General features: G+C 44.9%; 1 protein-coding gene across 1 annotated transcript; it reads left to right on the top strand.

The window, feature by feature from the left end:
- Window positions 1-24: 24 nt before the first annotated feature.
- LOC310879731 (protein NLRC3-like) lies at window positions 25-26,290 on the top strand (the record flags this gene model as incomplete). Its single annotated transcript, XM_083794558.1, has 10 exons — window positions 25-32; window positions 12,156-12,269; window positions 15,596-15,709; window positions 19,967-20,025; window positions 20,297-22,085; window positions 23,100-23,273; window positions 23,875-24,048; window positions 24,130-24,285; window positions 24,587-24,627; window positions 25,348-26,290. 10 exons carry the CDS (start codon window positions 25-27, stop codon window positions 26,013-26,015), a joined length of 3,297 nt encoding a protein of 1,098 aa, XP_083650684.1. The 3' UTR covers window positions 26,016-26,290.
- Window positions 26,291-27,995: the final 1,705 nt, after the last annotated feature.

The following is a 27,995-nucleotide window of genomic DNA, read 5'->3' as shown; positions in this document are numbered from 1 at the left end:
TTGGTTTAGAGTTAGTGTGGCTACATGCTGCCGTACGGTGCTGAAAACTGCCGTAAAACTTGTTGGAGAAATGAGGAAATTAATCTAATGAATTTAAAAGGATTATAATATAAATATCCGAAAGGCATATACATATTGATAAAAACTAAAACTAAGCGTATTTTGTCTATAATTTCAGTTAGTTTTGAGGACACACAATACAGTTTCAGTTTAGTTATCGTTTTTTTATTTATTTTTAGTTTTTATTAGTTTCAGTTAACTAAAATGTTTTTTTAATTCTAGTTTTCGTTTTTTAGTTAGTTTTAGTTAACTATTATAACCTTGGGGTAGGTACCCTCACATGTTCTCCCCGTTTCCCTTAGGGTAGGTACCCTCACATGTTCTCCCCGTGTCCCCTATAGGGAAGGTACCCTCACATGTTCTCCCCGTGTCCCCTAGGGTAGGTACCCTCACATGTTCTCCCCGTGTCCCCTAGGGTAGGTACCCTCACATGTTCTCCCCGTGTCCCCTAGGGAAGGTACCCTCACATGTTCTCCCCGTGTCCCCTAGGGTAGGTACCCTCACATGTTCTCCCCGTGTCCCCTAGGGTAGGTACCCTCACATGTTCTCCCCGTGTCCCCTAGGGTAGGTACCCTCACATGTTCTCCCCGTGTCCCCTAGAGTAGATACCCTCACAAAAACATGCAGTAATCCTGGTCGGAATGTGTTAAGGAGATAACTGTTACAATTGCTCAATTCAACAGACACCTTTTAACCCATTCTAAAAACACCTTCTCAATCCTGACCTAAGTTTTAAGTGTTTAGAGAGGCACTTGTCTTTATCTCCTTGGGCAAATCATTCCATTCCACAGTTTGTACTACATGGAATACAAGCTACTGTTATGCTAATTACTGTTTGTTATTTACTTAGTATTATTTCTAGTAGTATTATTCACTGTCTCTGTTGTTTATGTATTGTTATTTCTGTCTGTATGATTCCAGAAGTGTCTACCACAGAGCAGAGTCTCCAACTCCCAGCCTTCTGTCTGTGAAGAGTGACAGGTCTCAAGGCCTTCCTCCTGAATTCAGTAACGAACCTGGACCTCCTGATTCACAGTATGTCAACCCTCCTATAAATATATACAACACTATAACACTATAACACTATACAATATACACTATAACACTATACAATATACAGTATAACATATTTTATGGTGACGGTGAGAAGGCGGGCAGCTGTGTTCTGCACTAGCTGTAAACGCCTGAGTGATGCCTGGTTGATGCCAATATACAAAGAGTTGCAATAATCTATTCTTGATTAAATCAAAGCATGGATAACCATCTCCAGCTGTTTTTAGGCGAGGTAGGATTTGACCGTGGCGATGATTGGAAGAAGATAGTTTTAACGACGGAGCTGATTTGTTTATTAAGTTTGAAATATTTATCAAAAATAAAACCAAGAGGGGGGACAGTGGCACAGTCGGTAGTGTTTTCGCCTCACAGCTAGAAGGTCCTGGGTTCGATTCCCGCTGTGGGCGCTGGGGGCGTTTTCTCTCCTCTGTGTCATCAGAGCCCATACCCGAGGCGGGGTTGGCGAAAGGGCCTTTCTGTGTGGAGTTTGTATGTTCTCCCCGATTCCCCTAGGGTAGGTACGCTCACATGTTCTCCCCGTGTCCCCTAGGGTAGGTACCCTCACATGTTCTCCCCGTTTCCCCTAGGGTAGGATCAAGGTTATAATAGTTTTGTTTTTTTCATTATAGTTTAGTTTTAGTTAGTTTTGACATATTTTTTTCTAATTCAGTTAGTTTTAGTTAGTTTTTAGAGCGGGTTTGCTAGTTTTTATTTAGTTTTTATTTTGGTGAAAATGCTTAGTTTTAGTTTAGTTTTAGTTTAGTTTTAGTTTTTTTCGTACTTTGGTTTAGAGTTAGTGTGGCTACATGCTGCCGTACGGTGCTGAAAACTGCCGTAAAACTTGTTGGAGAAATGAGGAAATTAATCTAATGAATTTAAAAGGATTATAATATAAATATCCGAAAGGCATATACATATTGATAAAAACTAAAACTAAGCGTATTTTGTCTATAATTTCAGTTAGTTTTGAGGACACACAATACAGTTTCAGTTTAGTTATCGTTTTTTTATTTATTTTTAGTTTTTATTAGTTTCAGTTAACTAAAATGTTTTTTTAATTCTAGTTTTCGTTTTTTAGTTAGTTTTAGTTAACTATTATAACCTTGGGGTAGGTACCCTCACATGTTCTCCCCGTTTCCCTTAGGGTAGGTACCCTCACATGTTCTCCCCGTGTCCCCTATAGGGAAGGTACCCTCACATGTTCTCCCCGTGTCCCCTAGGGTAGGTACCCTCACATGTTCTCCCCGTGTCCCCTAGGGTAGGTACCCTCACATGTTCTCCCCGTGTCCCCTAGGGAAGGTACCCTCACATGTTCTCCCCGTGTCCCCTAGGGTAGGTACCCTCACATGTTCTCCCCGTGTCCCCTAGGGTAGGTACCCTCACATGTTCTCCCCGTGTCCCCTAGGGTAGGTACCCTCACATGTTCTCCCCGTGTCCCCTAGAGTAGATACCCTCACAAAAACATGCAGTAATCCTGGTCGGAATGTGTTAAGGAGATAACTGTTACAATTGCTCAATTCAACAGACACCTTTTAACCCATTCTAAAAACACCTTCTCAATCCTGACCTAAGTTTTAAGTGTTTAGAGAGGCACTTGTCTTTATCTCCTTGGGCAAATCATTCCATTCCACAGTTTGTACTACATGGAATACAAGCTACTGTTATGCTAATTACTGTTTGTTATTTACTTAGTATTATTTCTAGTAGTATTATTCACTGTCTCTGTTGTTTATGTATTGTTATTTCTGTCTGTATGATTCCAGAAGTGTCTACCACAGAGCAGAGTCTCCAACTCCCAGCCTTCTGTCTGTGAAGAGTGACAGGTCTCAAGGCCTTCCTCCTGAATTCAGTAACGAACCTGGACCTCCTGATTCACAGTATGTCAACCCTCCTATAAATATATACAACACTATAACACTATAACACTATACAATATACACTATAACACTATACAATATACAGTATAACATATTTTATGGTGACGGTGAGAAGGCGGGCAGCTGTGTTCTGCACTAGCTGTAAACGCCTGAGTGATGCCTGGTTGATGCCAATATACAAAGAGTTGCAATAATCTATTCTTGATTAAATCAAAGCATGGATAACCATCTCCAGCTGTTTTTAGGCGAGGTAGGATTTGACCGTGGCGATGATTGGAAGAAGATAGTTTTAACGACGGAGCTGATTTGTTTATTAAGTTTGAAATATTTATCAAAAATAAAACCAAGAGGGGGGACAGTGGCACAGTCGGTAGTGTTTTCGCCTCACAGCTAGAAGGTCCTGGGTTCGATTCCCGCTGTGGGCGCTGGGGGCGTTTTCTCTCCTCTGTGTCATCAGAGCCCATACCCGAGGCGGGGTTGGCGAAAGGGCCTTTCTGTGTGGAGTTTGTATGTTCTCCCCGATTCCCCTAGGGTAGGTACGCTCACATGTTCTCCCCGTGTCCCCTAGGGTAGGTACCCTCACATGTTCTCCCCGTTTCCCCTAGGGTAGGTACCCTCACATGTTCTCCCCGTTTCCCTTAGGGTAGGTACCCTCACATGTTCTCCCCGTGTCCCCTAGGGAAGGTACCCTCACATGTTCTCCCCGTGTCCCCTAGGGTAGGTACCCTCACATGTTCTCCCCGTGTCCCCTAGGGTAGGTACCCTCACATGTTCTCCCCGTGTCCCCTAGGGAAGGTACCCTCACATGTTCTCCCCGTGTCCCCTAGGGTAGGTACCCTCACATGTTCTCCCCGTGTCCCCTAGGGTAGGTACCCTCACATGTTCTCCCCGTGTCCCCTAGGGTAGGTACCCTCACATGTTCTCCCCGTGTCCCCTAGAGTAGATACCCTCACAATAACATGCAGTAATCCTGGTCGGAATGTGTTAAGGAGATAACTGTTACAATTGCTCAATTCAACAGACACCTTTTAACCCATTCTAAAAACACCTTCTCAATCCTGACCTAAGTTTTAAGTGTTTAGAGAGGCACTTGTCTTTATCTCCTTGGGCAAATCATTCCATTCCACAGTTTGTACTACATGGAATACAAGCTACTGTTATGCTAATTACTGTTTGTTATTTACTTAGTATTATTTCTAGTAGTATTATTCACTGTCTCTGTTGTTTATGTATTGTTATTTCTGTCTGTATGATTCCAGAAGTGTCTACCACAGAGCAGAGTCTCCAACTCCCAGCCTTCTGTCTGTGAAGAGTGACAGGTCTCAAGGCCTTCCTCCTGAATTCAGTAACGAACCTGGACCTCCTGATTCACAGTATGTCAACCCTCCTATAAATATATACAACACTATAACACTATAACACTATACAATATACACTATAACACTATACAATATACAGTATAACATATTTTATGGTGACGGTGAGAAGGCGGGCAGCTGTGTTCTGCACTAGCTGTAAACGCCTGAGTGATGCCTGGTTGATGCCAATATACAAAGAGTTGCAATAATCTATTCTTGATTAAATCAAAGCATGGATAACCATCTCCAGCTGTTTTTAGGCGAGGTAGGATTTGACCGTGGCGATGATTGGAAGAAGATAGTTTTAACGACGGAGCTGATTTGTTTATTAAGTTTGAAATATTTATCAAAAATAAAACCAAGAGGGGGGACAGTGGCACAGTCGGTAGTGTTTTCGCCTCACAGCTAGAAGGTCCTGGGTTCGATTCCCGCTGTGGGCGCTGGGGGCGTTTTCTCTCCTCTGTGTCATCAGAGCCCATACCCGAGGCGGGGTTGGCGAAAGGGCCTTTCTGTGTGGAGTTTGTATGTTCTCCCCGATTCCCCTAGGGTAGGTACGCTCACATGTTCTCCCCGTGTCCCCTAGGGTAGGTACCCTCACATGTTCTCCCCGTTTCCCCTAGGGTAGGTACCCTCACATGTTCTCCCCGTGTCCCCTAGGGTAGGTACCCTCACATGTTCTCCCCGTGTCCCCTAGGGAAGGTACCCTCACATGTTCTCCCCGTGTCCCCTAGGGTAGGTACCCTCACATGTTCTCCCCGTGTCCCCTAGGGTAGGTACCCTCACATGTTCTCCCTGTGTCCCCTAGGGTAGGTACCCTCACATGTTCTCCCCGTGTCCCCTAGAGTAGATACCCTCACAAAAACATGCAGTAATCCTGGTCGGAATGTGTTAAGGAGATAACTGTTACAATTGCTCAATTCAACAGACACCTTTTAACCCATTCTAAAAACACCTTCTCAATCCTGACCTAAGTTTTAAGTGTTTAGAGAGGCACTTGTCTTTATCTCCTTGGGCAAATCATTCCATTCCACAGTTTGTACTACATGGAATACAAGCTACTGTTATGCTAATTACTGTTTGTTATTTACTTAGTATTATTTCTAGTAGTATTATTCACTGTCTCTGTTGTTTATGTATTGTTATTTCTGTCTGTATGATTCCAGAAGTGTCTACCACAGAGCAGAGTCTCCAACTCCCAGCCTTCTGTCTGTGAAGAGTGACAGGTCTCAAGGCCTTCCTCCTGAATTCAGTAACGAACCTGGACCTCCTGATTCACAGTATGTCAACCCTCCTATAAATATATACAACACTATAACACTATAACACTATACAATATACACTATAACACTATACAATATACAGTATAACATATTTTATGGTGACGGTGAGAAGGCGGGCAGCTGTGTTCTGCACTAGCTGTAAACGCCTGAGTGATGCCTGGTTGATGCCAATATACAAAGAGTTGCAATAATCTATTCTTGATTAAATCAAAGCATGGATAACCATCTCCAGCTGTTTTTAGGCGAGGTAGGATTTGACCGTGGCGATGATTGGAAGAAGATAGTTTTAACGACGGAGCTGATTTGTTTATTAAGTTTGAAATATTTATCAAAAATAAAACCAAGAGGGGGGACAGTGGCACAGTCGGTAGTGTTTTCGCCTCACAGCTAGAAGGTCCTGGGTTCGATTCCCGCTGTGGGCGCTGGGGGCGTTTTCTCTCCTCTGTGTCATCAGAGCCCATACCCGAGGCGGGGTTGGCGAAAGGGCCTTTCTGTGTGGAGTTTGTATGTTCTCCCCGATTCCCCTAGGGTAGGTACGCTCACATGTTCTCCCCGTGTCCCCTAGGGTAGGTACCCTCACATGTTCTCCCCGTTTCCCCTAGGGTAGGTACCCTCACATGTTCTCCCCGTGTCCCCTAGGGTAGGTACCCTCACATGTTCTCCCCGTGTCCCCTAGGGAATGTACCCTCACATGTTCTCCCCGTGTCCCCTAGGGTAGGTACCCTCACATGTTCTCCCTGTGTCCCCTAGGGTAGGTACCCTCACATGTTCTCCCCGTGTCCCCTAGAGTAGATACCCTCACAAAAACATGCAGTAATCCTGGTCGGAATGTGTTAAGGAGATAACTGTTACAATTGCTCAATTCAACAGACACCTTTTAACCCATTCTAAAAACACCTTCTCAATCCTGACCTAAGTTTTAAGTGTTTAGAGAGGCACTTGTCTTTATCTCCTTGGGCAAATCATTCCATTCCACAGTTTGTACTACATGGAATACAAGCTACTGTTATGCTAATTACTGTTTGTTATTTACTTAGTATTATTTCTAGTAGTATTATTCACTGTCTCTGTTGTTTATGTATTGTTATTTCTGTCTGTATGATTCCAGAAGTGTCTACCACAGAGCAGAGTCTCCAACTCCCAGCCTTCTGTCTGTGAAGAGTGACAGGTCTCAAGGCCTTCCTCCTGAATTCAGTAACGAACCTGGACCTCCTGATTCACAGTATGTCAACCCTCCTATAAATATATACAACACTATAACACTATAACACTATACAATATACACTATAACACTATACAATATACAGTATAACATATTTTATGGTGACGGTGAGAAGGCGGGCAGCTGTGTTCTGCACTAGCTGTAAACGCCTGAGTGATGCCTGGTTGATGCCAATATACAAAGAGTTGCAATAATCTATTCTTGATTAAATCAAAGCATGGATAACCATCTCCAGCTGTTTTTAGGCGAGGTAGGATTTGACCGTGGCGATGATTGGAAGAAGATAGTTTTAACGACGGAGCTGATTTGTTTATTAAGTTTTAAATATTTATCAAAAATAAAACCAAGAGGGGGGACAGTGGCACAGTCGGTAGTGTTTTCGCCTCACAGCTAGAAGGTCCTGGGTTCGATTCCCGCTGTGGGCGCTGGGGGCGTTTTCTCTCCTCTGTGTCATCAGAGCCCATACCCGAGGCGGGGTTGGCGAAAGGGCCTTTCTGTGTGGAGTTTGTATGTTCTCCCCGATTCCCCTAGGGTAGGTACGCTCACATGTTCTCCCCGTGTCCCCTAGGGTAGGTACCCTCACATGTTCTCCCCGTTTCCCCTAGGGTAGGTACCCTCACATGTTCTCCCCGTTTCCCTTAGGGTAGGTACCCTCACATGTTCTCCCCGTGTCCCCTAGGGAAGGTACCCTCACATGTTCTCCCCGTGTCCCCTAGGGTAGGTACCCTCACATGTTCTCCCCGTGTCCCCTAGGGTAGGTACCCTCACATGTTCTCCCCGTGTCCCCTAGGGAAGGTACCCTCACATGTTCTCCCCGTGTCCCCTAGGGTAGGTACCCTCACATGTTCTCCCCGTGTCCCCTAGGGTAGGTACCCTCACATGTTCTCCCCGTGTCCCCTAGGGTAGGTACCCTCACATGTTCTCCCCGTGTCCCCTAGAGTAGATACCCTCACAAAAACATGCAGTAATCCTGGTCGGAATGTGTTAAGGAGATAACTGTTACAATTGCTCAATTCAACAGACACCTTTTAACCCATTCTAAAAACACCTTCTCAATCCTGACCTAAGTTTTAAGTGTTTAGAGAGGCACTTGTCTTTATCTCCTTGGGCAAATCATTCCATTCCACAGTTTGTACTACATGGAATACAAGCTACTGTTATGCTAATTACTGTTTGTTATTTACTTAGTATTATTTCTAGTAGTATTATTCACTGTCTCTGTTGTTTATGTATTGTTATTTCTGTCTGTATGATTCCAGAAGTGTCTACCACAGAGCAGAGTCTCCAACTCCCAGCCTTCTGTCTGTGAAGAGTGACAGGTCTCAAGGCCTTCCTCCTGAATTCAGTAACGAACCTGGACCTCCTGATTCACAGTATGTCAACCCTCCTATAAATATATACAACACTATAACACTATAACACTATACAATATACACTATAACACTATACAATATACAGTATAACATATTTTATGGTGACGGTGAGAAGGCGGGCAGCTGTGTTCTGCACTAGCTGTAAACGCCTGAGTGATGCCTGGTTGATGCCAATATACAAAGAGTTGCAATAATCTATTCTTGATTAAATCAAAGCATGGATAACCATCTCCAGCTGTTTTTAGGCGAGGTAGGATTTGACCGTGGCGATGATTGGAAGAAGATAGTTTTAACGACGGAGCTGATTTGTTTATTAAGTTTGAAATATTTATCAAAAATAAAACCAAGAGGGGGGACAGTGGCACAGTCGGTAGTGTTTTCGCCTCACAGCTAGAAGGTCCTGGGTTCGATTCCCGCTGTGGGCGCTGGGGGCGTTTTCTCTCCTCTGTGTCATCAGAGCCCATACCCGAGGCGGGGTTGGCGAAAGGGCCTTTCTGTGTGGAGTTTGTATGTTCTCCCCGATTCCCCTAGGGTAGGTACGCGCACATGTTCTCCCCGTGTCCCCTAGGGTAGGTACCCTCACATGTTCTCCCCGTTTCCCCTAGGGTAGGTACCCTCACATGTTCTCCCCGTTTCCCTTAGGGTAGGTACCCTCACATGTTCTCCCCGTGTCCCCTAGGGAAGGTACCCTCACATGTTCTCCCCGTGTCCCCTAGGGTAGGTACCCTCACATGTTCTCCCCGTGTCCCCTAGGGTAGGTACCCTCACATGTTCTCCCCGTGTCCCCTAGGGAAGGTACCCTCACATGTTCTCCCCGTGTCCCCTAGGGTAGGTACCCTCACATGTTCTCCCCGTGTCCCCTAGGGTAGGTACCCTCACATGTTCTCCCCGTGTCCCCTAGGGTAGGTACCCTCACATGTTCTCCCTGTGTCCCCTAGGGTAGGTACCCTCACATGTTCTCCCCGTGTCCCCTAGAGTAGATACCCTCACAAAAACATGCAGTAATCCTGGTCGGAATGTGTTAAGGAGATAACTGTTACAATTGCTCAATTCAACAGACACCTTTTAACCCATTCTAAAAACACCTTCTCAATCCTGACCTAAGTTTTAAGTGTTTAGAGAGGCACTTGTCTTTATCTCCTTGGGCAAATCATTCCATTCCACAGTTTGTACTACATGGAATACAAGCTACTGTTATGCTAATTACTGTTTGTTATTTACTTAGTATTATTTCTAGTAGTATTATTCACTGTCTCTGTTGTTTATGTATTGTTATTTCTGTCTGTATGATTCCAGAAGTGTCTACCACAGAGCAGAGTCTCCAACTCCCAGCCTTCTGTCTGTGAAGAGTGACAGGTCTCAAGGCCTTCCTCCTGAATTCAGTAACGAACCTGGACCTCCTGATTCACAGTATGTCAACCCTCCTATAAATATATACAACACTATAACACTATAACACTATACAATATACACTATAACACTATACAATATACAGTATAACATATTTTATGGTGACGGTGAGAAGGCGGGCAGCTGTGTTCTGCACTAGCTGTAAACGCCTGAGTGATGCCTGGTTGATGCCAATATACAATGAGTTGCAATAATCTATTCTTGATTAAATCAAAGCATGGATAACCATCTCCAGCTGTTTTTTGGGCGAGGTAGGATTTGACCGTGGCGATGATTGGAAGAAGATAGTTTTAACGACGGAGCTGATTTGTTTATTAAGTTTGAAATATTTATCAAAAATAAAACCAAGAGGGGGGACAGTGGCACAGTCGGTAGTGTTTTCGCCTCACAGCTAGAAGGTCCTGGGTTCGATTCCCGCTGTGGGCGCTGGGGGCGTTTTCTCTCCTCTGTGTCATCAGAGCCCATACCCGAGGCGGGGTTGGCGAAAGGGCCTTTCTGTGTGGAGTTTGTATGTTCTCCCCGATTCCCCTAGGGTAGGTACGCTCACATGTTCTCCCCGTGTCCCCTAGGGTAGGTACCCTCACATGTTCTCCCCGTTTCCCCTAGGGTAGGTACCCTCACATGTTCTCCCCGTGTCCCCTAGGGTAGGTACCCTCACATGTTCTCCCCGTGTCCCCTAGGGAATGTACCCTCACATGTTCTCCCCGTGTCCCCTAGGGTAGGTACCCTCACATGTTCTCCCCGTGTCCCCTAGGGTAGGTACCCTCACATGTTCTCCCTGTGTCCCCTAGGGTAGGTACCCTCACATGTTCTCCCCGTGTCCCCTAGAGTAGATACCCTCACAAAAACATGCAGTAATCCTGGTCGGAATGTGTTAAGGAGATAACTGTTACAATTGCTCAATTCAACAGACACCTTTTAACCCATTCTAAAAACACCTTCTCAATCCTGACCTAAGTTTTAAGTGTTTAGAGAGGCACTTGTCTTTATCTCCTTGGGCAAATCATTCCATTCCACAGTTTGTACTACATGGAATACAAGCTACTGTTATGCTAATTACTGTTTGTTATTTACTTAGTATTATTTCTAGTAGTATTATTCACTGTCTCTGTTGTTTATGTATTGTTATTTCTGTCTGTATGATTCCAGAAGTGTCTACCACAGAGCAGAGTCTCCAACTCCCAGCCTTCTGTCTGTGAAGAGTGACAGGTCTCAAGGCCTTCCTCCTGAATTCAGTAACGAACCTGGACCTCCTGATTCACAGTATGTCAACCCTCCTATAAATATATACAACACTATAACACTATAACACTATACAATATACACTATAACACTATACAATATACAGTATAACATATTTTATGGTGACGGTGAGAAGGCGGGCAGCTGTGTTCTGCACTAGCTGTAAACGCCTGAGTGATGCCTGGTTGATGCCAATATACAAAGAGTTGCAATAATCTATTCTTGATTAAATCAAAGCATGGATAACCATCTCCAGCTGTTTTTAGGCGAGGTAGGATTTGACCGTGGCGATGATTGGAAGAAGATAGTTTTAACGACGGAGCTGATTTGTTTATTAAGTTTTAAATATTTATCAAAAATAAAACCAAGAGGGGGGACAGTGGCACAGTCGGTAGTGTTTTCGCCTCACAGCTAGAAGGTCCTGGGTTCGATTCCCGCTGTGGGCGCTGGGGGCGTTTTCTCTCCTCTGTGTCATCAGAGCCCATACCCGAGGCGGGGTTGGCGAAAGGGCCTTTCTGTGTGGAGTTTGTATGTTCTCCCCGATTCCCCTAGGGTAGGTACGCTCACATGTTCTCCCCGTGTCCCCTAGGGTAGGTACCCTCACATGTTCTCCCCGTTTCCCCTAGGGTAGGTACCCTCACATGTTCTCCCCGTTTCCCTTAGGGTAGGTACCCTCACATGTTCTCCCCGTGTCCCCTAGGGAAGGTACCCTCACATGTTCTCCCCGTGTCCCCTAGGGTAGGTACCCTCACATGTTCTCCCCGTGTCCCCTAGGGTAGGTACCCTCACATGTTCTCCCCGTGTCCCCTAGGGAAGGTACCCTCACATGTTCTCCCCGTGTCCCCTAGGGTAGGTACCCTCACATGTTCTCCCCGTGTCCCCTAGGGTAGGTACCCTCACATGTTCTCCCCGTGTCCCCTAGGGTAGGTACCCTCACATGTTCTCCCCGTGTCCCCTAGAGTAGATACCCTCACAAAAACATGCAGTAATCCTGGTCGGAATGTGTTAAGGAGATAACTGTTACAATTGCTCAATTCAACAGACACCTTTTAACCCATTCTAAAAACACCTTCTCAATCCTGACCTAAGTTTTAAGTGTTTAGAGAGGCACTTGTCTTTATCTCCTTGGGCAAATCATTCCATTCCACAGTTTGTACTACATGGAATACAAGCTACTGTTATGCTAATTACTGTTTGTTATTTACTTAGTATTATTTCTAGTAGTATTATTCACTGTCTCTGTTGTTTATGTATTGTTATTTCTGTCTGTATGATTCCAGAAGTGTCTACCACAGAGCAGAGTCTCCAACTCCCAGCCTTCTGTCTGTGAAGAGTGACAGGTCTCAAGGCCTTCCTCCTGAATTCAGTAACGAACCTGGACCTCCTGATTCACAGTATGTCAACCCTCCTATAAATATATACAACACTATAACACTATAACACTATACAATATACACTATAACACTATACAATATACAGTATAACATATTTTATGGTGACGGTGAGAAGGCGGGCAGCTGTGTTCTGCACTAGCTGTAAACGCCTGAGTGATGCCTGGTTGATGCCAATATACAAAGAGTTGCAATAATCTATTCTTGATTAAATCAAAGCATGGATAACCATCTCCAGCTGTTTTTAGGCGAGGTAGGATTTGACCGTGGCGATGATTGGAAGAAGATAGTTTTAACGACGGAGCTGATTTGTTTATTAAGTTTGAAATATTTATCAAAAATAAAACCAAGAGGGGGGACAGTGGCACAGTCGGTAGTGTTTTCGCCTCACAGCTAGAAGGTCCTGGGTTCGATTCCCACTGTGGGCGCTGGGGGCGTTTTCTCTCCTCTGTGTCATCAGAGCCCATACCCGAGGCGGGGTTGGCGAAAGGGCCTTTCTGTGTGGAGTTTGTATGTTCTCCCCGATTCCCCTAGGGTAGGTACGCTCACATGTTCTCCCCGTGTCCCCTAGGGTAGGTACCCTCACATGTTCTCCCCGTTTCCCCTAGGGTAGGTACCCTCACATGTTCTCCCCGTTTCCCTTAGGGTAGGTACCCTCACATGTTCTCCCCGTGTCCCCTAGGGAAGGTACCCTCACATGTTCTCCCCGTGTCCCCTAGGGTAGGTACCCTCACATGTTCTCCCCGTGTCCCCTAGGGTAGGTACCCTCACATGTTCTCCCCGTGTCCCCTAGGGAAGGTACCCTCACATGTTCTCCCCGTGTCCCCTAGGGTAGGTACCCTCACATGTTCTCCCCGTGTCCCCTAGGGTAGGTACCCTCACATGTTCTCCCCGTGTCCCCTAGGGTAGGTACCCTCACATGTTCTCCCCGTGTCCCCTAGAGTAGATACCCTCACAAAAACATGCAGTAATCCTGGTCGGAATGTGTTAAGGAGATAACTGTTACAATTGCTCAATTCAACAGACACCTTTTAACCCATTCTAAAAACACCTTCTCAATCCTGACCTAAGTTTTAAGTGTTTAGAGAGGCACTTGTCTTTATCTCCTTGGGCAATTGATTGATTGATTGAAATATTTATTAACAGTTTGTAGAATTTACAGTACATTTTAAGCACAAACTCAATACAAAGACTGTCAACTGTGAGTGGACGACCCAATTAAGCATTACACTTGTTTACAACAGGGTCCACATTGTTCAATTCATCAAAACATTTAAAGACATACAAACATTTAGAGACATACAAATAGACATTTCTATGTAGCTAAATTCATCATATGGGAAGCAAAAAAGGGAAAAGATACAAAATACAGTGAGGGAAAATGGGGTGGGGGGGGTGGGGGGGATTCAGATTTTACAGAGGCCAGTTTCGAATTGCAGCCATCCGTAGGTGCCCTTTGAGAGCGGTTTTGAAGGAGTCAAGGGATTCACATGTCTTAATGACTGTTGGTCGAAAATAATTTAGTCCCTTGTTTGTGCCGAATCTGGGTTGTACATGGTTTGTTGCATTCCCTCTGGTGTTGTGGGTGTGGACTTCGTTTACATTAAGGAAGTATTTAGACAGGTACATGGGTATCTTGGTGGTGTATCGAATCTTGTGGACCAGACCCATTGCAAGATGCTGTACTCTGTCGACGACCCTAAGCCATCCCAGCCTGTCAAAGTGGGCAGGGGTGAGGTGGGTTCGGGGGGTGAGGCCAAGTAGGAGCCTGACCAGTTTGTTTTGGGAGGTCTGGAGCCTTGTTTTAAGGGCCTTTGAGGTGCTGTGGTACCAAGAGGTGGATGCATAGTCAAAGAAACCTTGTACGAGGGCTCCTGTTAAGGTCTTCAAGGTGTTTTTGCTGACCAGTGAGGAGATCCTGTAAAGGAATCTTGTTCTTTGATTGACTTTTTTGATTACGTTGGTGGCCATCTTATCACCGGAAAGATTGGCCTCCAGGATGGAACCTAGGTAGGTAATTTGATCTTTTCGTGTGATAATATTGTCACCCACTCTAACCAAGAAGCCATCTGCCTTGCTGAGATTACTATTTGATCCGAAGAGGATGGATTCAGTTTTTCCCAGGTGTAAGGATAGTTTGTTATCAGCGAGCCAGGTGCAGATTCTACCGAGTTCAGAGCTGAGGGTCTTTTCAACCTGCAGTTTGTTCCTGTCCGAGACCAGCAGTGCTGAGTCATCTGCGAACAGGAACAAGTTGCAGTCACAAGCTGAAGTCATGTCATTAACATATATTAGGAACAGTAAAGGCCCTAGTATGCTTCCTTGTGGGACGCCACAGCTCACTGGGAGGGGAGGGGACAGTGTTCCGTTCACCTCCACCATCTGTTCTCTCCCCTCCAGGTAGGATTGCATCCAGCTCACTGATGTGCTATCAAAACCAATAGCTTTAAGCTTGTTAACCAGTATGGAGTGGTTCACGGTGTCAAAAGCCTTTTGGAGGTCCAGCATGACCATGCTGCAGTATTTTCCAGCGTCCACCTCGTGTTTGATGTGGTCGCTCAAATAGAGGAGGCATGTGTCAGTGGAGTGGGATGTTCTGAAACCAGATTGGAACTCGTACAGCAATTTATTAGTGGCAAGATACTTTTCAACCTGTTCATAGACTATTTTTTCCATCACTTTCGAGATGGAGCTTAGAATAGAAATAGGGCGGTAGTTGCCGGGTTCTAATTTACTCCCTTTTTTGTACAAGGGGGTTACTTTGGCCAGTTTAAAATCTTGGGGGACCTGTCCCTGTTTGATGGAGAGGTTAACTATGTGGGTGATGACTGGAGCTATGGAAAAGGCTGAGTCTCTGAGAAATTTGGAGGGGATATTGTCATGGCCAGTGGCCTTGTGGGGTTGGAGGGCACTCAGTTTTTTAAGTACCTCCTCGGTTGTTACCATTGCCATTTTGAAATCATCTTTACAAACACCAAGGTTTTTGTAGAAGGCTTTGATGTGCTCTACACCAAAACGCCCAGAGTGGGAGGGCAGTTTGCTAACCAGCTTTGTTGCAATGTTTGTAAAGAAGATGTTCAGGTGGTTGGCTACATCAAGCTTGTCAGTGATGAGGGTGTTATTCGATTTGATGTTTATGTTAGTAAACCTGGTTTTTAGTTTCTGACCACAGATCACCGCAAATCATTCCATTCCACAGTTTGTACTACATGGAATACAAGCTACTGTTATGCTAATTACTGTTTTTTATTTACTTAGTATTATTTCTAGTAGTATTATTCACTGTCTCTGTTGTTTATGTATTGTTATTTCTGTCTGTATGATTCCAGAAGTGTCTACCACAGAGCAGAGTCTCCAACTCCCAGCCTTCTGTCTGTGAAGAGTGACAGGTCTCAAGGCCTTCCTCCTGAATTCAGTAACGAACCTGGACCTCCTGATTCACAGTATGTCAACCCTCCTATAAATATATACAACACAATACATGTATGTATGGTTGTCTCTGCCAGGCTGAATGGTCCAGTCCATGTCTTACACCCTGTCTCTGCCAGGCTGAATGGTCCAGTCCATGTCTTACACCCTGTCTCTGCCAGGCTGAATGGTCCAGTCCATGTTTTACACCCTGTCAATACAACATTGATGCATGATAGATGTAAGAAAGGTTTGTTTACATCTTGCCCCAATGCATTTCCAATGGAAGTCACATGGTTTGACACAACATTTGTGTTGTACGGTTTTCGGCTGTGTTTCGACTCTGTTGTAGGACCAAATGTTTTGTCTTGCGGTCTCGTCTTGGTCTCGCCCCTCACTTGTCTTGGTCTCGTCTCGGTCTCGGACCAATTGTCTCGGGTCTCTTCCCCCACCGAGACCACTCGAGACGAGACAATGCAAAACGTTCTATTATAACCACCCGATGGCAAGGACTGATCCCATTCATATTAACATTAAAGGACTGATCCCATTCATATTAACATTAAAGGACTGATCCCATTCATATTAACATTAAAGGACTGATCCCATTCATATTAACATTAAAGGACTGATCCCATTCATATTAACATTAAAGGACTGATCCCATTCATATTAAGATTAAAGGACTGATCCCATTCATATTAACATTAAAGGACTGATCCCATTCATATTAACATTAAAGGACTGATCCCATTCATATTAACATTAAAGGACTGATCCCATTCATATTAAGATTAAAGGACTGATCCCATTCATATTAACATTAAAGGACTGATCCCATTCATATTAACATTAAAGGACTGATCCCATTCATATTAACATTAAAGGACTGATCCCATTCATATTAACATTAAAGACAGCTGTCGGAGCGCAGCGCAGCGCTGAAGAAAAGCACACGTCTAATCTTAGGTCTATTGAAATTGGGTTAGAACATGTTCTGATTGTATGAAATGCATAAATAAAGTGTCGGCCGGGTGGCGGAGAGTTGCACAGCGCCACAACCTGACTTTTTAGGTGTAGTGCGAACGGTGCAGCTTTTATTAATTCTTTGAAATGGGAACGGGGCTTTTCTTTCTCTCTCTCTCTCCTTTTAATTGAGATATTAACTATTTAATTACATATTTCAATTTTGCACCAATATTATACTACCATGTCTTAATACAGTGTTGCTTTTTACAAATAAAATAAACAAATTAAGGTTGATCACAAAGTTAGTGTGGGTAGGCAGCAGGCTACTTTGATGGGAATGATGACTTTGATGCGATGAAGAACACCCGCTGCTGGGTTTGACTGAACAGTGAATCATTCTAGTTTCTTATCTTGTGGCTCATGCTGGTCATTTGAATAATTATAATCCAATAATTATATAATCCAAGGTTTGTTTGTCTGGAGATCCAACACTATGTCATATTATTAAAGTAAGTAAACTTTAAGAAGGGCTGATCATTGTGCTGCAGTCAGAGTGAGAAGCTGCTCCGCTCTGCTAATTGATCTGACCTATATATTTGCGCAACTGACTGGCATGAGGGTAATTACTTATTTGGCAGCACCTGCAATTCCAATAGGACATTTGAAAAGGCTTTCATATATTAATATTTTTTCTTATAGATTTATTAATTAATTAACACACAAATGTTTCTCATTCATTCATTGATATTTAAAATAAATATTTGAATGAATCATGCTGTAGTAGGCCTATACCTAATTTAGTCAAATCTATTTGCAGTGTTTCAGATCAAGATTGTTTTCTGTGCCTATCAAATAAGAAAAGAAAACAAGGTATTGGTCTTAACTCTCGCCTTGCGGCGGTCTCGGTCTTGACCCCTCTAGGTCTTGGTCTTGTTTTGGTCTCCGCCCCCCCTAGACTCGCGGCGGTCTCGGTCTCGTCTTTGGTCTCGACCCCTCTAGGTCTTGGTCTTGTCTTGGTCTCGGCCCCCTAGGGTCGCGGCGGTCTCGGTCTCGTCTTTGGTCTCGACCCCTCTAGGTCTTGGTCTCGGCCCCCTAGGGACACGGCGGTCTCGGTCTCGTCTTTGGTCTCGACCCCTCTAGGTCTTGGTCTCGGCCCCCTAGGGACACGGCGGTCTCGGTCTCGTCTTTGGTCTCGACCCCTCTAGGTCTGGGTCTCAATCCCTCTAGGTCTTGGTCTCGGCCCCCTAGGGTCACGGCGGTCTCTGTCTCGTCTTTGGTCTAGACCCCTCTAGGTCTTGGTCTCGGCCCCCTAGGGTCGCGGCGGTCTCGGTCTCGTCCATGGTCTCGACCCCTCTAGGTCTAGTTCTTGGTCTCGGCCCCCTAGGGTCACGGCGGTCTCGGTCTCGACCCCTCTAGGTCTTGGTCTTGTCTTGGTTTCGCTTTAGGTGGTCTCGACTACAACACTAGTTTCGACTGCCCCCCACCCCCTCATACAATAGAGCTGACTTTATACAGCCCGACCCGGGCCTGACACCGACAGCTTTGTGTCCGAACCGAAACAAGCGCAAAAGCGGTCAATTTTGGTCCGCAAGCCGCCCCATTTTGGTCCGCGAGCCAGGCGCAAGCTACCTGTAGTCCTACTCCTTTACCATTTATAATCTGTAGGCCTAATCCTTTACCATTTAGAATATGTAGGCCTAATCCTTTACCATTTAGAATATGTAGGTCTATCCTTTACCATTTAGATTCTGTAGTCCTAATCCTTTACCATTTAGATTCTGTAGTCCTAATCCTTTACCATTTAGAATCTGTAGGTCTATCCTTTACCATTTAGAATCTGTAGTCCTAATCCTTTACCATTTAGAATCTGTAGTCCTAATCCTTTACCATTTAGATTCTGTAGTCCTAATCCTTTACCATTTAGATTCTGTAGTCCTAATCCTTTTCCATTTAGAATCTGTAGTCCTAATCCTTTACCATTTAGAATCTGTAGTCCTAATCCTTTACCATTTAGAATCTGTAGGCCTAATCCTTTTCCATTTAGAGTCTGTCTCGTCATATTATGGGTATTATGTGAAAAACAATGGTGCCACATCTCTTCTACTTGTGACAGCTGATGCTTGTACTGTCAAGGCAAAAGTTTCTGAACGTCTCATCCTCCATTTTTACGCGTGCTGAAAATAGCCGATCTACTAGCTCACAGCGTGTTGCGGAGGCGAAACGTTGTGAGCTTGCAGATCAGCTATTTTTTAGCACGCTGATGCAACAGGTCGTACGGCGAAACATAAGACAGGCTTCCCTTTTGTTTTTAGCCGAGGTGACGTACACAGTCAACACAGAGTCAGACACACATGGCTATTGGCTCCTCGATGCAAAATAAACAGTGTACAGTACCCAACTTTACGATAATAAGGGACAGTAGGTCGGGACACGATATTGATATTAAAGCTTCATGATGTTCTGCAGACAGCAGCAGCACCCACTCGCTGCTTAGCTCTGGTCCATAGCCCTAATGCTAGGGTAGAATTAGCATCAGGGCTATGGACCAGAGCTACTCTCGCCGCTATGCCTGTCCATTCTCCAGGCTTGCTGCCGTCTCCCACAGGGACCGACCCTCCACTATGTCGGAACTAAAACCATATGTGTAAAAAAGATGTGCCTGTGAGAGAAGGCAACACGAGCGTCCCAACCTGCTCCAGCACCCGGAAAACAAACACAAGCACAGCGGCGTGTGCAAAGCGCGGCGTGTGCATCCCAGTAGTTTTGCTCCACATCTGAAACGGAGAAGCCGAACCATTTCCAGACGACAGACATTGTCTTGCCTATTTTAGCAGCTAAATCCTCGTTCCTATCGCTCCCCCTGGCAGACCTAGCGCTCCCCCTGGCAGACCTATCGCTCCCCCTGGCAGACCTATCGCTCCCCATGGCAGACCTATCGCTCCCCCTGGCAGACCTATTGCTCCCCCTGGCAGACCTATCCCTCCCCCTGGCAGACCTATCGCTCCCCATGGCAGACCTATCGCTCCCCATGGCAGACATGCTAACGCTGCTTTCAGGTTCTCTCTCTGCGCGGCAGAGGGAGGAGGAAGTAACTACGGTAGCCCGGCAGCCTGCAGGCGAGTGCGAGAGAGATTTACCGTAAATGCCCTAGTTAAAGGGAAAAACGATTTTCGATTTTCTTTTTTGACATTCGTCCAAATCCAAAAATCGCGATTTTGATTAAAATTATATTAATCGTGCAGCCCTAATATGTATCTATATGTATATATTCTATTGTCTTCATCTATATGTATGTATATATTCTATTGTCTTCATCTCCACAGAGAGACATTCAGAAACACACCTGGACAGAAGACATTCAGTCAAACCACACCTGGACACAGTAAGACTGGACACATTTTACACCAACATTTTATTTCAATTAATGAAATGTTTAAATAGCAGCAGACTCATCAGATTAAATATACTCGTTGTATTCCTGTCTCATTGTCCAAATACAAATACTGATGATAAACACTAAAAAAACGATCCAATGTTGTTTATTTTAGCCAATTTTCTCCTTTTTTTCTTTTACAAATTCAGATTTTCTGTAGGATGTAAAGTTGTAAATGAAGAATAATGTTTAACATGTATTAATTGTCTCCTCATATCAGATGTCCGTCTGCCGGAGTATGTAAAGGTCTATAAGGTCACTTTCGACGGTCTTGATCATGTGACATACGTCACTGAAGAGCCCTCCTTACTCTCCGACATCTACACAGACCTCCACCTATCAGCGGGAGGGAGTAAAGGGGTTAATCAGCAACATGAGGTGTGGGAGCTTGAGACCGCCTCCAGCATGAAGACCCTCTATGACGTCCTAATCAAGTGCCGTGCCATCTTTAAGACCATCCTCCCTGGCAGAGACACACCCAGCAGCAGAGTTCTGACCAATGGCATCGCTGGCATCGGGAAGACATTCTCCGTGCGTAAGTTCGCTCTGGACTGGGCAAGAGGTTTGGAGAACCAAGACATCAATCTCCTGGTTCTCTTCGCATTCCGGGAGCTGAACTTGGTCCGAGATGAGCAGCACAGTCTTCTCTCACTGATCCATATTTTCCATCCAACGTTAAAGAAGGTCACAGCAGAGCAGCTCGCTGCCTGGAAAGTTGGCTTCATCTTCGATGGTCTCGATGAAAGCAGGTTTCCGCTGAAATTCCAGAACATTGACGTTAATTCTGACGCCTTCGACAACAATGACGTCGTCTCTGATGTCACGGTGACATCATCGGTGGGCCTGCTGTTGACGAACCTCATCAAGAGGAATCTGCTCCCCTCGGCTCTCCTCTGGATAACCACCAGACCTGCAGCAGCCTATCAGATCCCTCCTGAATGCGTTGACATGGTGACAGAAATACGAGGGTTCACAGACCCCCAGAAGGAGGAGTTCTTCAGGAAGATGTTCAGTGATGATGAGGAGCTGGCCAGCACCATCATCTCACACGTGAAGACATCAAACAGCATCCACATCATGTGTCACATCCCAGTCTTCTGTTGGATGACCGCTACCGTTGTGGAGGACCTGGTGAAGACAGGCAAGACAGGACAGCTGCCCAACAACCTGACCGGGATGTTCAGCCAGTTCATATCGATCATGATAAAAAGGATGATGACGAAGTATGGCGAGACTGACAGGGATGTTCTTCTGATGCTGTGCTTGCTGGCGTTTGTACATCTGGAGAAAGGCAGCGTCATGTTCTACCAAGAAGACCTGGAAGAGTGTGGTCTCGATGTGAACCACGCCGCACTGTACTCGGGAGTGTGCACAGAGATCTTCAAAGAAGAGACCGTTCGATCTCAGAGAAAGATCTACAGCTTTGTTCATCTGAGCATCCAGGAGTTCCTGGCTGCAGTCTACCTGATGCACTGTTTCACACAGAAGAACATGAAGGTACTGAAGACATTCCTGGGAGATGATGTCAGTTCCTTGGAGGACTTCCTGCAGAGAGCCAGCGAAAAAGCCCTGAAGAGTAAGAACGGCCACCTGGACCTCTTTGTCCGCTTCCTTCATGGCCTCTCGCTGGAGTCCAACCAGAGTCTGTTAGGAGGCCTGCTGGGTCACACAGAGAACAGTCCAGAGAGCATCCAGAGAGTCATCAACAACCTGAAAGAGATGAAAATGGAAGATACGAGTCTCTCTCCTGACAGATTCATCAACATCTTCCACTGTCTGATGGAGATGAACGACATCTCATTACATCAGGAGATCCAACAGTACCTGAAGTCAGCGGACAGATCAAAGACAGAACTGTCTCAGCACCAGTGTTCAGCTCTGGCCTTCATGATGCTGACGTCAGAGGAGGTTCTGGAGGAGTTAGACCTGCACCAATACAACACACCACCAGCAGCATGGGGGGCGAGATTCAGACTACTCCCAGCTGTGAGGAACAGCAGAAAGGCTCGGTTAGTAGTCATGTGGATAGAAAACCTTAGAATAAATAAATAAATCTACCATCACACCTAATTACTATAATAATAATCGGGTCTCAAAGTGTGTGTGTGTGTGTGTGTGTGTGTGTGTGTGTGTGTGTGTGTGTGTGTGTGTGTGTGTGTGTGTGTGTGTGTGTGTAATATTTATACAGCATTTTTGCCTAAATGGAACTGACTAACACGAACAGAGAACAAAGTAAAAATAATAAATAAGATAACATTCATAGATCAATGCAAGTTACACACTGTAGTATTTAACCATTTTGGGCGGGAAACCCCTTTTGGTGTTAGCATTATGTTATGCTTTAGCTATTGAAAAATAGCAGATCTACAAGCTACAAGCTTGTAGATCTGCTATTTTAATCGAAGAACGACTGACATAGAAACATAGCTTTTTCAGAAAACCTTCAGGATGTACATTTTTAGAATCTGATCTCAGGTCAGAATGGGTTAATACAGATGATCTGTCTTTCAATTTGATGTTTTCTGGTTCCCTGTTCTTATATGACCTGTTCTTATATGACCTGTCAATATCTGACCAACTAGACTGTTCTTATATGACCTGTCAATATCTGACCAACTAGACTGTTCTTATATGACCTGTCAATATCTGACCAACTAGACTGTTCTTATCTGACCTGTCAATATCTGACCAACTAGACTGTTCTTATCTGACCTGTCAATATCTGACCAACTAGACTGTTCTTATATGACCTGTCAATATCTGACCAACTAGACTGTTCTTATATGACCTGTCAATATCTGACCAACTAGACTGTTTATGACCTGTCAATATCTGACCAACTAGACTGTTCTTATATGACCTGTCAATATCTGACCAACTAGACTGTTCTTATATGACCTGTCAATATCTGACCAACTAGACATTGGTACATTTACATTACACTTTATAGTTCATTTCATTGAACATTCATTTGATCTAATCTGTGTTGATGATCACTGATTTTACATCATCTACATTTACAGACTTTTTGGCATTGACCTCCAAAAGGCACAATATGAGATTGTAGCTTCAGCTCTCAGCTCTAATCCTTCACATCTAAGAGAATTGGACATCAGTTATAATAACATAACGGATCCATCCATGGACCTGCTCACTGCTGCATTGAAGAGTCCAAACTGTCAACTGGAGATACTGAGGTCACATTATTATTTACATTAGTTCTGTTTTATTATTTATAGTTTGATTCTTAATAATAAGAGTGTTAATAATGTTGACATCATGGTATCCCACTGATTAGAATAATAATATGGTCAGAGTTTGTGTTGTCTAGTTCACACTCTCACATCACAATGCTACGGTACAGTAACTACAATATGTGATCCATCATGGCTGCTAGGGGATTATCATTATCAATGCTACGGTACAGTAACTACAATATGTGATCCATCATGGCTGCTAGGGGATTATCATTATCAATGCTACGGTACAGTAACTACAATATGTGATCCATCATGGCTGCTAGGGAATTATCATTATCAATGCTACGGTACAGTAACTACAATATGTGATCCATCATGGCTACTAGGGAATTATCATTATGTGAACTAATGGGGTACAGTGATTACAGTATGTAGTCATGTTGGCACGCACACTTACACACACACAATTCCTATGTTGGAAGATTAAGATTATGATGATTTACTTCACATTATCCCTGCCTGCCTTCTCTTTCCATCTATTGGGGTCTTTACTCCAAACCTCTGATATTCAGTCCAGATATTTCATGTGTAATTACAGACTTGCTGGCTGTGCCTTCACACAGACAGGATTTGAAGTTCTGCTCTCAGCTCTCAGCTCTAATCTTCTCCATCTGAAAGAATTGGACCTCAGTTTCATCTGCCTGCAGGAATCACAACTGCTCCAGCTCTCTGCGTTACTGAAGAGTCCACAGTGTGGACTGCAGATCCTGGGGTAAAGAATTTGTGTTCTCTCTGTGTGGATCTCTACTTGAACATCAACACAGCACTTTGTTAAGTGTGCATTTCTCTGCAGGTTGTCAGGCTGTGGAGTCACAGAGGAAGGCTGTTCTTCTCTGGCTTCAGCTGTGACCTCCAACCCCTCCTCCCAGCTGAAACAGCTGGACTTGAACTTCAGCCACTTAGGAGACTCTGCTCTGAAGAAGCTGTCTGCTGCCCTGGAGACTGTCAAGTGAGTAGACTTGTGTAGAGCGGCCGTCAAAGGTTCCAGGTTGAATTCCCAGCTCCTCCTGGCTGCTACATGTCGAAGTGTCCTTGAGCAAGACTCTCTGAACCCCTAACGGCTCCCGATGAGCATGCATGTTTTCCTCTGCCATCGGTGGGTGAATGTGAACTACATTGTAACGTCTGAGAGATACGTGTCTGTGGGAGAATGATGACAAAATGTGTTTAGTAAATATTTGGTGGGACTAAAACAGGCCGATGTGAGACATTAAGCAGCAGGTTTTGACTTGATTAATTTATTCCTACAGTGTGAATCATGGAGGAGAACACTGGACTAAACCTCAACGCTGTGAGTCTGTCTGTCTGTCTGTCTGTCTGTCTGTCTGTCTGTCTGTCTGTCTGTCTGTCTGTCTGTCTGTCTGTCATCTATCCACGGACCCTCCTTTTCCCTCTACACCAAATATCTGATCTTCAAGCTCACAACGTGTTGCGTTGCAACATGTGGAACTGGGGGGGTTCCAGGGGTCCGTGGGGGGTTCCAGGGGGTCCTTGGAGGGTACCAGGGGGTCCATGGTGGGTTCCAGGGGTCCGTGGGGGGTTCCAGGGGTCCGTGGGGGGTTCCAGGGGGTCCTTGGGGGGTACCAGGGGGTCCTTGGAGGGTTCCAGGGGGTCCTTGGGGGGTACCAGGGGGTCCTTGGAGGGTTCCAGGGGGTCCGTGGAGGGTTCCAGGGGTCCTTGGGGGGGCTCCAGGGGGTCCTTGGGGAATTCCAGGGGGTCCCCAGCTAATTGTGTTAATTCAGCATTACACTCATATTAAACACTTTATCCATATTTTATACGTTGGCTATTTAAAAATAGCAGATCTAAAAGCTCACACTTTGAGCTTGTACATCTGATAGTGTGTGTGTGTGTGTGTGTGTGTGTGTGTGTGTGTGTGTGTGTGTGTGTGTGTGTGTGTGTGTGTGTGTGTGTGTGTGTGTGCACGTGTGTGTGTGTGTGTGTGTGTGTGTGTGCGTATCATTCAGTGAAGGATGTATTTAATGTGTATACTGTGTTGTTTTCTCATCAGATTTCCAGCGTCTCACTCTGGACACAAACACAGCAAACTGTCTCCTCTCTCTGTCTGAGAACAACAGGAAGGTGACCCGTCAGGATGGTCAGCGTCATTCATATCCTGATCATCCTGACAGGTTTGATTACTGGTCTCAGGTTCTGAGTTCAGAGAGTCTAGATGAACGCTGCTACAGTGAGCTACAGTTCAGTGGAACGGTTAGGATAGGAGTGGCTGACGGAGACATCGGTAGGAAAGGAACGGGTCTGGACTGTATGCTTGGAGAGAATGAACGGTCCTGGTGTCTGTACAGTGCTGATGGTCAGCATGATAACTATTACTCTGTCAGACACAATAGGAAGGATACTCTCCTTCCTATCGGTCCCTCTGGCTCCAACAGAGTAGCAGTGTATCTGGACCGTCCCGCTGGGACTCTGTCCTTCTACAGAGTGTTAGAGGACACTCTGACTCACCTGTACACCGTCCAGACCACGTTCACTCAACCGCTCTACGCTGGGTTCTATGTTGACTCTGACTCCTCTGTGTCTCTGTGTGAGGACAGACAGGCTGTGAGGACAGGAGGACAGACAGGCTGTGAGGACAGACAGACAGGCTGTGAGGACAGACAGGCTGTGAGGACAGACAAACAGGCTGTTAGGACAGACAGACAGTGTGTTGTATCATAATGTAATAATCAGGAACAGGTGTGGTGGGGGGGGTGTTTACATAATCAATATGTTTTGGTTTCCATGGAGTCACTGTTAGGGTCATCTGGGGTCACCATTAGGGTCATCTGGGGTCACCGTTAGGGTCATCTGGGGTCACCATTAGGGTCATCTGAGGTCACGGTTAGGGTCATCTGGGGTCACCGTTAGGGTCATCTGGGGTCGTTGACATGTAAAAGTAGCACAGTGGTTCTCAACCTGTGGGTCGAGACCCTCGGGGGGGTCCCAACATGGCTTTTCTATTGTATTGTATTCTATTTATATTCTATAACAATCATATACCTCAAGGAAACATGCACACGCGCACACACACACACACACACACACACACACACACACACACACACACACACACACACACACACACACACACACACACACACACACACACACACACACACACACACACAGTGTGATGTGCATTGGGTCCACATGGTTCAAATGGAACCAAATGGACCGCGACGGGGCACGGCACCTCCAATAAACATCCACCCAATCCACTTCTCTCCACCTGAGTCGTGCCCTGAGAGACAAAGACTTTGAGAAGCACTGATGCATCCTATATTATACATGATGTGTTGTCCAGTGTGTCGCAGCGTGAGCTTGTAGATCGGCTATTTTGTGTAAAAAACAGTGTAAAAACAGTCATTACGACCGCATCAAGGCCCGCCAAATGTTTTATTCCAAAGACTGACTAAAACTAAAATAGAAATGTGCTGCCCAAAACAACACTGTTGTCACAATGCTGTTATCTTATATAACTATATATTTGTTGTTATATTTGAGATGTTGATTAAAAACATATTTACATTTCATGCTGTTGAACGCCTTCTTTGACCCTCCTATCATGTTTTTTGACCCTTCTTTGAGGGGCGCTAGTCCCTCCTATCAGCAGCTTTTCAGGGTGAGTGTGACCCTCCTATGAGCAGCTTTTCAGGGTGAGTGTGACCCTCCTATGAGCAGCTTTTCAGGGTGAGTGTGACCCTCCTATGAGCAGCTTTTCAGGGTGAGTGTGACCCTCCTATGAGCAGCTTTTCAGGGTGTGTGTGTGACCCTCCTATGAACAGCTTTTCAGGGTGAGTGTGACCCTCCTATGAGCAGCTTTTCAGGGTGAGTGTGACCCTCCTATGAACAGCTTTTCAGTGTGAGTGTGACCCTCCTATGAGCAGCTTTTCAGGGTGTGTGACCCTCCTATATGACCCTTCTTTGAGGGGCGCTAGTCCCTCCTATCAGCAGCTTTTCAGGGTGTGTGTGACCCTCCTATGGGCAGCTTTTCAGGGTGAGTGTGACCAGAACGCAAACATTGAAGCTAAAAGTGAGGGCAGAAAGATTGAAGACGGAAACGGTGAGGACACAACATTGGCCGGAATGACATTCCGGATGATTTGATTGGTTGAACACATTTTTCTTTTTCCTGACGTCGAAATTTAAAAAGAATCTTCAAAATCCTGACAGTTTTCTGAAAAACCTTATGTTTCTGTGTGCTCAATATTTCATTTCAAGGACCCCAAAATTATTTGTAATTGGCCACTGACCCCCATCTGAACATATGTTGTTCCAGGGACCCCTCAGAAGCAAAGATTTTAGTTAAAATGTTCACTCTGTAATAATATATATTCAAACATTTTCACGATTCTTCAAAAATAGCATATCTACAAGCTCATAGCGGTGCCGCGCTATGAGCTTGTATAGATCTGCTATTTTTCAATAGTTAAAGTATAACATAATGCTTAAAACAACAAAATAGGTTAATGAAAGATGTTCTACTTCCAGATTACTTCCATGTGTAACTATCATACCATGCGTTGTTACACTTTAAACTCCAGCTTCTCGCTCAGATGTTTTCAAAAACATTTTTCAGAGCAATGTTTAATTATAATAAACATAAACATTGTTTAGCTGTAAATGAACATTGCGTGTGTGTTTACGTCGTGGCTGTCA

The sequence above is a fragment of the Protomyctophum parallelum genome, assembly GCF_964188405.1.
Source record: "Protomyctophum parallelum genome assembly, chromosome: 22".
Taxonomy (NCBI): Eukaryota; Metazoa; Chordata; class Actinopteri; order Myctophiformes; family Myctophidae; genus Protomyctophum; species Protomyctophum parallelum.
This window is presented reverse-complemented; position numbering and strand designations above follow the sequence as displayed.